The sequence below is a fragment of the Rattus rattus genome, chromosome 13 (genome assembly GCF_011064425.1).
Source record: "Rattus rattus isolate New Zealand chromosome 13, Rrattus_CSIRO_v1, whole genome shotgun sequence".
In the NCBI taxonomy this organism is placed as follows: domain Eukaryota; kingdom Metazoa; phylum Chordata; class Mammalia; order Rodentia; family Muridae; genus Rattus; species Rattus rattus.
In genome coordinates, this window is record NC_046166.1 from 7,993,282 (window position 1) to 8,004,057 (window position 10,776).

General features: G+C 42.4%; 1 protein-coding gene across 3 annotated transcripts in view; it reads left to right on the forward strand.

The window, feature by feature from the left end:
- Parg (poly(ADP-ribose) glycohydrolase) overlaps nt 1-10,469 on the forward strand; it is a 111,371-nt gene extending 100,902 nt beyond the window's left edge. For all 3 annotated transcript variants that reach the window (XM_032918644.1, XM_032918643.1, XM_032918645.1), the window contains 2 exons: nt 8,493-8,621; nt 9,416-10,469. In XM_032918644.1, the coding sequence (XP_032774535.1) occupies nt 8,493-8,621; nt 9,416-9,570 (284 nt within the window). In that variant the 3' untranslated portion in view covers nt 9,571-10,469. The remainder of the gene's footprint in view (nt 1-8,492; nt 8,622-9,415) is intronic.
- Nucleotides 10,470-10,776: the final 307 nt, after the last annotated feature.

A 10,776-nucleotide genomic window follows, 5' to 3' on the forward strand; every position in this document is an offset into this window, starting at 1 on the left:
GGGCAGGGGTCTCAGGTCTCTCTCTCTTCTGAGATTTAGACCGAGGAGTCTCCGGTGCGCTTGGCTGAAGAGGCAGTAGATGACTTGCCAGTCTCTGAGGTGCTGGTTACTGGACCAGGAGCTGTGTAGGTTGCTCTCTGACTGCTGGGGATCAAGCCCAGGCCTTTGCATGTTAGGCAGGTCCATACCACTGCGGATACTTTGATACAGAAAAGATGGATTTATGAAATACAGTGTTACACATTAAGCCCTTACAGAAACCTGCTAAAATGGAAAGACATTTTGAAGTATTCCTACTTAGAGGAAAAATGAACTAATGTATCATGTGAACCATTTTTAAATTTAAATTATGCATGTAAACAATGTATATAAAATCTGAGGTTCTTTATGTGTATTTGTATGTGCAGACCTTAACTTCAGTTTCCTCTAAGTGGATAATAGAAACATATTTTCTTTTTCATGTTTTTTTGTTCTTGTATGTATTGTTCTTGTAACAACAACAACAACCACAAAACCTTACCAGGCATTTCATGGAGCACATGGGCATGCACATGTCCTTAAGCCTGTGCTAATCAGAAATAGAGGCGAGTATTTCTGAGTTGTGTGTTGGCTAATAGTACACACATTTCACAGGTTACAATAGCAGCGTCTCTCATTGTACATTGGTATAATCATGTTTTCTTTGTTTAATCACTTGTGGGTTTTTTGTTTGGGGGTTTTTGGTTTTTGGGGTTTTTGTTGTTGTTGTTGTTGTTTTGTTTTGTGTTTTTGTTTTTTGTTTTTTGAGACAGGGTTTCCCTATATATCCTAGCAGCAGACCTTGAACTCACTATGTATCCCAGGCAGGTCTTGAACTCACAGTCTTGCTTCAGCTTTATTAGTGCTGGCATTATAGGCATGCACCTCCACACCTGATCTATTGCGAAAAAAATATAAAGAGAAAAATTCTGTCTCTTAATTAATTGATTATCATTTATTACACATGTTGTCTCATAGAACAGAGGGCTTTCTGCTGGACCCCAGTGAGGCCTTATGCCCCTCTGCCTGGCTGGCTCTGTTTTTCTGGAAGACACGGGAAAGTGCCTTTGAAGCTGAGCTCTCTTCCTGGTGATACCTGCCTAACAGCGTTTCTTTAGGCACTGGGTAGAAAACTTGCTTCAAATCTCACTTTGCTCTTTTCCCGAACAGGTGATTGGTGGTGTATAAACTTGGTGCTGCTGTGCTGTTAGGCTCAGATGTGCAGTGGGCTACATGATTAAGTACATTTTAGGGTGTTTTCAATAGACATGAGTTTATTGAGACTTGCCATGGTAAGGACAATTCAGTCAGGATCCAGTTTTAGGTAATTTATTTGTCCCCACTTGTCGATGTTCCTGTCTTTCACCAGTGTTCTTTCAAAGATAAAACAGTGTTTTGTCTCCTTGGTATATCTGGACAGACTCACTTTATAATTTTTTAGATTATTTGGACTTTAATCTTTGTTCGAGTGGAAACAACTTTGTGTGTTTGCTTTATAAACCTTTTTCATAATTCTTTTTGGAGGGGTTAGGATCTCTTTGGGTTTTTTTTTTTTTTTCCTTTGGTTGGTTGGGTTTTTTGTTTTTGTTTTTGTTTTTAAATAGGATCTCACCGTATAGCCCTAGCTGACCTGGAACTCACTAGGTACAACAAGCCAGCCCAGAACTCACAGAGATCCGCCTGTCTCTGCTGGGATCTGAGGTGTGACACTGTAAAGAACTCTTTGCTTCTGGGGGTGTGGTTTTCGTTGTTGCTGGTTTTTAACATCCCACCAGAGCAGACTGTGAGCTCAGCTTCTGACAGCTACTCTAGGCATCCTGAACATACATTGTCATTTAAAGTTTTATCTATGATGAGGGCCAGAGAAAGACCATTGCGAGAATGTAGAGTAATCTTACTCAAGGAAGGCTGGAGAGAAACAGAGAAATGTGATGTGCACCAGTCCTGAACTCCATGAGATGTTTCTAAATAAAGACAAGTTCTCTTCTTTGTAGGCTTATTTTATTACAATCAAAGAATAACAAAGATCATTTCTGCTTTTACAGTTTATTTTAGCTTCTTTATTTGACTTAATTATTACAGATCTATTGGCACTTGAAAAGGCGTCTCTGAAGAGTATACAACTCATTCCATGCACAACAGATTCTTTCAGTGAAACACTCATCCTTCTTGGTTTTTCCTGCTCCCTTTGTGAAAATCCTGTTTAAGGCTTCTTGTCAGTGTCTCCTTACACTTCCTTCCTTGTTTATTTCTTACTATCTCCATAAGGTATTTACTTGCTTACAAGAGATTATACTGTTAGTAGCTTAGTATATTAAAGAGTATCTCGACGTCTGGTCAGTTTCTTTCCTGTCCCTGAGCCTTGCCTACTAAGGGACTCATAGATGAGCTGTGTGCCAGCATTCCCACGCAGCTGCTGCTTACTCTGAGACACTGAGCACTGCTTTCTAACTGTGTCTGTGCCTGACTAGCTCCTCCCACACCTCCCAGTCCCCACGTGTATGTTAACTACAGCAGAGGGTCCATGCTGAACATAACTGTGTGTGAGGTTCTCAGTGGGGATGGGCGTGCAGACGAGCGGTAGGCTGAAGAAGGGCATCCTGCAGGTAAGCTATCAAGGAGGGATCTTCCCATGTAAGGGTGGGCCTTTCTTTTCACCTAGAGGGGGTTATCAGGTAATGTGTCTGAGGAAGGCCTCAGAGAATTGACCTTATAAATTAGATCCTGGGATCAGCTTCTCCATCTCTGCGACGTGCACATTGATTCCCTCTGTGGCTACTCAGTGTGGGAGCTACACCCTCTTGTTTTCATCAAGATGGACCTGTGTGGCAGGGACCAGACCTGCATGGTTAGAGGCTTAACAGGCATTGCAACTGGATTGCCCAAGATTAAAAGAAAGACTCCGTGGGATTTTTTTTAAAATCCCATAGAAATACTTCTAATTAGACCAACTTGGAGACCGTCCCGTCCCTGAGACCAAATCAGCAGACCCGATGAGCAGTAGGTGTGTCTTTCATTAACAGACTTCCAGTGGGTCCCTGACATGGGTCCCTGACGCGTGCAGTGGAAAGTGGGTGAATTCAGAAGCTTGGCATACATTTGCTTTTCATTTGACCATACTTATGTCCGTTTAAATCAAGCCTAAATAATATCTTTACTAATTTCTTTCCTATTTTAGAATCAAGATGGCTAAACTCAAGCCAGGCATAAAGGGACATACATGTCTTTGGTCCTAGAACTCTGGCACATATGACATGTAAATCAGCAAACCTAGGCTACATAGGAGAACATGTCTCAAAAAAATGCTAAACACCAGAAAAATTATTAATCAAGAATGGTATTGGAGTAGTGCCAATGAACATTTTCTGCCATGCTGTGGTTGACTTGACCTGGTAACCCTTTAACTGAGGGTTGTGGAAATTATGGTTGTAGACATTGGGAAAGGGTGAATCCTTGGAAGTAAATAGATTATGGGCCAGATCACCTCAGGTACCAGATCACCTTGGAACTTTGCTTCCTCTGCAGGAATAGACATTCCCTTTCTCTCTCAGCTTTCCATGAGTAAGAGCACGCAGAACAATTCTGCACTGTTCTTTTTGTACTCCAGTGTTTTGTATGATGGTGTAAGTCAAGGCTATGTGGCGTGTTTGTCATCAGTACCTACAAGATGCCGCTGTGTTTCTGGATATGGGAAATGGCTTGCATGTTTTGTTTCATAGCCTCCATGTTGGTGGTGATGAGTCAAGTGTCAGAATCACCCCATTCTCTATTTATTTGCATAACTACTCTTTGTTTGTAACCTTCTTTGTGAGAACGGGAAGCCAAGATTTGTAGACAGACTCACAAAGGAGCACCACAGGTAAGCGTCAGGTCTGACAAAGCTGACCCTGCCTTCCACCAGTTATCGGTATGTTTCCTGCTGTGGGTAAGAGCATGATGACTGTGTTCTCTGTTCTAGGAGATGTACATTAATGGCTCATCAGGCTTGGCAGCAAGCTAGTTACTTGTGTAAGCACACGACTTTTTAGGAGACCTTTTGTTTTATAGGTGACATACTGAGGCATGGAGGGTGGGTAGATGTGAAAGCTGACGTTGGTGAGGGTTAATCTGGATTGTCAACCTGACAGGATTTAGGGTTAGCATAAAAACAAACTTCTGGACATGTCTTAGGTTTCCCGTTTAGGTTAATTAAGATGGGACAACTTGCCCTAAAATAGGGGCACTACTGTGCAGTGGGCTGGTCACAGGGCTAGAGGAAGCAGGTGAGCACCGGCACTCACCCCTGCGTCCTGCCTGAGGGTCCACAGTGACGGCTGCCTTAGCCATGCCTCATCTGCCCCCTCTTCCCTCTCTCCCTCCCTCTCCTGTCAACCGTGAACCACAAGAGGCCTTTCTTTCCCTGAGTTGCTTTGTCAGTAGTGAGGAGAGCAGTAGAGCATTGCAGGGAGAGCGGGGCGTGGGGAAGACTCTTAGGCAGATGTGTGCCGTACAGTGCACAGTGGACAGTAGACGTACAGGTGGAGTTGACGATGCCTGCGGTAAGGGGAGGCCAAGTCAAGACCAAGAGCAGAGGCAGGGGACAGGCCCCAGTGTAAGAGGTGACCTAAGCACCATGTGTGTACTTCAGAGTTTACAAGCAGAGCTGGAGACCGTCAGCACAGCCAGGGGTGTGTGAGCCTCAGTTCTGAGTTCACTGCGGAATATGGGCGGTGCTTCTGTCTCTCCTGTTCGAGCTTCTCGACAGAATCTACTCAGGGCAAGTAAACAGTTAAGGAAAGCTTATGTCTGGCTTGCAGTGAAGTCTGCTTGGCCTCGTGCAGAATTATTCTGCATTGCAGCTTGAAAGCAGTGGAATGGGTATGCACATGGGGCTTTGAGTCAGAATATAGGGTTCAAATCTCAGCTCCACTACATTCTTACTAGTTGTCCTTGGACAGTTACTTAGCCCTTCTCAAAATGGCAGTCATGCTGGTTATCTGGTTCTGGTTTTATAGAAATTAAATGAGCTATCTGTAGAGTTCAAGCCTCATGTTAGTAGATATTACTGATGTTACCTGGGGTGCCTCAGACACCACCTGGGACATGCGATTTTATTATCTCACACCCCCTTTTGGTTGAGACAGGCTCTCGCTCTCTCTCTCTCTCTCTCTCTCTCTCTCTCTCTCTCTCTGTGTGTGTGTGTGTGTGTGTGTGTGTGTGTGTATAGCACTAGCTGTCTAGGAACTCAGTGTGTAGACCAGGCTGGCCTTGAACCTACAGAGATGCATCTGGCTCTCCCTCTGTAGCCCTGCATGTGCCACGGCACCCAGTCCGATCTTAGCCATGCTTGCTCGGTTCATTTTCTGTAACAGGACACAGTAAGTTGCATTTTCAGGTTATTCATATTTGTTTGTGTTTTCCTCATGGTGTAACATGGTTGCCAAAAAGAAAATTAAAACCAGGCTCCCTGCAGGTTAATTTAAGTGATTGGTTTGGCACCTATGCATGCTTGAGCTACAGTTGTGTGCTTTTATATCAGACTTGGCGTCTGCCCACATATCCCATTAAATTTATTCTCATCCAACTTTTGATGCAAGAGAATTCACTAAAAACATGAGGCTTAATTCTATAGTTTACCAAGACCTTGGAGATGTCATAGACAGTAGGTCCTGTAGACGGTGCCATTTAAAATACTGGTGTAGCAGTCAGGAGCACTAGCTGTTCTTCCAAGGCACCTGGGTTCAGTTCCCAACACCTACAGCTCACAGCTGTCTGTAGCTCTAGTTCCAGGGGATCTGACACCCTCACACAGACACACATGCAGACAAAACACCAGTGCACAGAAAATGAAGAAAAAAATTAAAATACTTTGTCAATGACTCAGTGATGTATTTAAGGTCAAGATTAATTTATTTTCCTGGAAATTTCATTTGTGTAGCTATAGTCTTAACACCTGATACAGGCAGAAAAATGATCACAGTAATTATGGAATCCTAACTGAGAGTTTCTCAGATCATCTGGTTCAGTTCTGTTGGGTAACTGAGAACAATGAGGCCGAGAGCGAAGCAGGTGGCTAAATGCAGCCAGCAGAGGGTGGAGCTGATCCCCGCGTCTGCGTCCTCACTGATGCGCATGTCGCCTGTGCAGTTGGATGGCTAGAGCAGGTGTGAGTCACAACCAACCGACAGGTCCTTCCCAGGGTTTCAAGCCAACTTTTCACTCTCTCTAGAGAGTAAAACATGATGCATTCTGGTAAAGGAAAATTCATTTGGAAGATGACAATTCATTATTTTCCATTTTTATATGCACTTTAAGGTTAATTAGGAACCTTTTAAAACTGGGTGTTCTGAAGTTTTTAATGTATGCATAAATTGGTTGAGCAATTTTAATTAAAGCTTACCTTTGCTTTGAAATTAATTCCTCTCAACATTCTAAGATTAATGAGACCTAGTCATGGTATCTCCTAGGTTGTAGTCAGTGAATACGGTCTAAACAGCAGGACAGGACTTCAATGGTATTTTAGAATCTCACATCCCGGGCTGGAGAGATGGCTCAGTGGTTAAGAGCACTGACTGCTCTTCCAGAGGTCCTGAGTTCAATTCCCAGCAACCACATAGTGGCTCACAACCATCTTTAATGTGATCAGATGCCCTCTTCTGGTGTGTCTGAAGACAGTTACAGTGTACGCATATACATGAAATAAATAAATCTTTAGAATCTCATATGCATTGTCAAAAATAATCATAGGTAGGCATGACAGTATACTCTTTAATCTCAGCAGTCAATAAGTCACTGAGGCAGGATTGTGAGTTCAAGGCCAGCCTGAACCTATAAAGACCTTATTTTTTTTTAAAAATGTAAAAATAGCACACATCCCTCTGTATAAGAATATGTGTGTATTTTATGCAAATAAATGCATTCATTTTAATTGTATGTGTGTGTGTATAGACTGCATGTGGAGGGCGGAGAACAGTGCGTGGAATCTGGTTTCGCTGCTGCCATGTGGGAGTTGAATTCGGATTGTCAGGCTTGGCTGCAGGTTCATTTAGCTACAGGACCACTGGCTGTAGGCTAACGTGCACTTTGTTTCCTTCCTTAGACACAGCAGTGTATGTCCTAAGAAAATATTTTTATAGTTATGATTATTAAACTCATATAGGTATATGATTATATTTATCTGTCCTTTCCTCTGTGTCTTCATTATGCCAGATGACCACATAGATAATAAATCTAGCCTTTTCTCTCCAAGTAGATTCCAGGACTGGATGTACTTATGTGTTTTACCCTATTTGAGTCTAGGGTATTCCCAAAAGTGTTTTCCGACACTCACATGCTTGAAGTGTACGGCGTTTTATGACTCTGGGGTTGGGTTATGCCTTCTGAGACAGCTGACTCAGTGGAACTGTGGAGGCATTGACGGCATTGAACACCACTGACATCCTCACTATGCTCACTCAGGAAGGGCGTTGCCCAGCGGCTCCACTGTAGAGTTGCTGCGGTCTCTCCCCCTCTCTGTTAGTGGATCTATGGGAAGACACTGCAAAACAGAACTTCTCCAGTGGTGGCACCCATTAACGCTTGCAGTTATGGCTTCCACCCTACTCTCAGTAATGTTCAAGTCATTTGTTTGGATGTGTAAAATCCTAACACAGAAAGATCCTTCATCATGTTTCAGTTGTATTCCCACATTCTGTGTTGCAAAGTAAAACACACCAAAGGGCATTAGTTGTTGCCAGGTTCAGGTTTGTTCATATTCAAAATAAATATTTCTGTTGAGATAAGGATTGATAAAAAAAACTTGATTTCTAGAAACTTCAGGTTTGAGGTTTGTAGCTGTGGTTGGAGATGAGTGGTTCTCAGTTGTTTTTCTGTTCTAACACTCGGGGGTTACTCATCCAGCATTTCAGTAACACTGACGCCGTGCGGGAGGGCAGATATGTGTGAATGCTGGGGACACAGAGGAGCATAACAGCCTGTGTGGGGGATGCTTGTCAAAGTCAGGGATAACATCAGAACTTCCAAATAAGACTGACACAAGACGAGCAAGTATGTAATGACAAAACTATTAAGTGGAGCAGACAGAAAAATAATTCAAAATTAATAAGAATATATATATTGATGATATATATTGATATATATGTATATCTATATCTATATATATCTATATCTCTATATCTGTATATCTATATATCTATATCTATATATATCACCTTGATGCCTTGGTTACTACTTCAATGAACTTTCCTTTCTCTGTGGTCCAGAGAAGTAACTGTGGGGCTGTTACAGTTAAATTTATTCTCTAAACCATGCTTGATGAACCATAAACTGAAGGATTTATGTCATTGTCTACTCACCATTCTTAATAATACACATTGGGTTTGTAAGTCCTTGACCAGGACAGAGCTGTGGCATCGCAGCCTCTGTAGCGGGATGAAAGAGCTAATGGTGTGTTCCTAGCTGCCCTGCGATGTAACTGCCTGTCCTCTTTGTCGCAGCCTTAATACAGTTACTGGCCGCTGCTGCCGCTGAACGCGATGTGGTTTATTTCACTTTCGGGGACGCAGAGTTGATGAGAGACATTTACAGCATGCACACTTTCCTCACTGAGAGGAAACTGAATGTCGGTGAGTAGGAGATAGCTTGACGCTCGCTATCTCGGTGGGTCTGTGCCATCAGCAGGGGCACTCGCTAAGTCTGGGTGGATCACGGTAAGAGAGGCTTATCTGGGGCAGGCGGAGTGACGGCGCGTGTAAGCAGGCAGGCTCTGCAGAGGCTTGTTTGTGTTTTCTGGCAGAGTTTCAGTTATGATGTTGACATAAGTCTGTTATCTTAGATTAGGTCTCTGGCCAGGCATGGCTGTATGCACCTAGATTCCCAGCCAGTTGGAGACTCATCAGTTCCAGGCCAGCCCAGGATAACAGCCATGCCTCAAAAGAAAGGGAGGATGGGAAGCTAGAATTAATGTTTAGTTTTACTTTTATTGATATAGAAATCTAAAGGGGCGTGGGGTATACAGAGTATATATTTAAAACATAGATGAGAAGAAGGTAAGTTCAAACCTGAGGCCCTCAAGTCTTCAGGGTGTGAAATTTACGAGGATGATGTGCTGTGCTCACCAAGTGTGTTGCTCCCACGGGAGCTGGGTGGATATCTGGGGTGGCAGTGAACTCAGTAGACATGAACAGTGGGTCATGGACAGCCAGCCCACTGTAATCATAGCCTGTGTTACTTTAAAGTGTTTTTAAATGTGAAAGTTTATGTCAGGAAAGCCTTGTAGGCATTAGAAATTCATACTGTATTTTCAGAAGCCAAATCTGAACTTGTATTATTTAAGATTATTTAAAATAGCAAAGTATTTGTTTTAAGTTTTTCTATCAATATAAGTTAATATGCATTGTTCTGGCCTTTCACTCTCTAGGGAAAGTGTACAAGTTACTGCTTAGATACTACAGTGAAGAGTGCAGAAACTGCTCCAGCCCTGGACCAGACACCAAGCTCTATCCATTCATATACCATGCTGCCGAGTCCAGTGCAGAGACCTCCGACCAGCCAGGACAGAAGACAGGCACCTGAGGACCCAAGATGAGACTTCCTGGCAGAGAGACATCCTGTTTGAGATGTGGGATGTGACGTCTGAACTGACTTAATCTGATCTAAACCTGTATATAATCCACATTTGTAATCAAGGATGCAGTGTCTCTATATGCACTTGTCACTTGTCCACCCCGATTGACATGGGCTTAGACATGGTTTCTCCCGTTTTTCTTCTCCTTCAGTCTTTATTCTTTTATTTTCCTTTGTTTTGCCAACCTGACTTCTTGGGAAAACCCATGAAAGGTTACACTCAGCTTTTAGGACTTTCTCTTCCTGTCTGTATACTGCTTTGGTGGCTACAGATACCATCACGCCTGGAGGAAGGTAAAATCCAGAAATCTGAGTTTGCTACAGATTTTCCTGTGAGCTTCTCACTCCCAGCCCTTGTTCGTCTTACGTTTTCTACATTTTGAATTTTGAAAGTTGAAGTTTTTCTTATGTTACTTAATGCCAATATCTTAGGCTAAAAGTATTTTCTACTTAAGGCAGACTAATTTCCAGTTTCACTTTTGAAACATTGTCCCTATAAGAAACGGTTTTTTTTTTTTTTTTTTTTTGTTTGTTTTTGTTTTTGTTTTTGTCCTTTCCCCAGTGCTCTTTTAGAAGCTGACCAAGAGGAAAGAAACTGTAGAATGAAAGGATTTTCCTCGTATAGTATAAAGAAACCAAGTTCAAGAGCATTGAGGCTTTTGTTTTTCTCAAGATTTGTTTTTCCTTTGCAACTAGGATGAATGTTTGTTCTGTGGTGCTTAGAGCATTTCATGTAACCAAAGGTGGGGGCTGGAAGCTTCGTGCTGTCTGTACATATGGACGTTTCTCTGGCAGTGAATATTAGAGTTAATAAATTTCATTAATAAATCATTTGTTAGAATCTCCCATATCACTTATATTTTATTTATACATATTGGCATGTGCCCTTTAATTGTGTCTGCAGGAGTACATGAAATCTACCAACTGAGGTCAGCGGACAGTGAGGTCTGGGCTTTTGTAGAGCCCTGTTTCAAATCTCTCACTCACACTTGTATTTTTAAAACCACCAACAAGGTAACCTATAATCGATGTCTTTGTGAGGTTCGTCTGGAAACCAAAGCCAGTCTTACATTAACTGGTTAGAATGTAATCACGAAAATATTTTTTCAGATTTCCAAAGTAGTCTTAAACTGTTAAAGTTCTGGTTACAGTCTA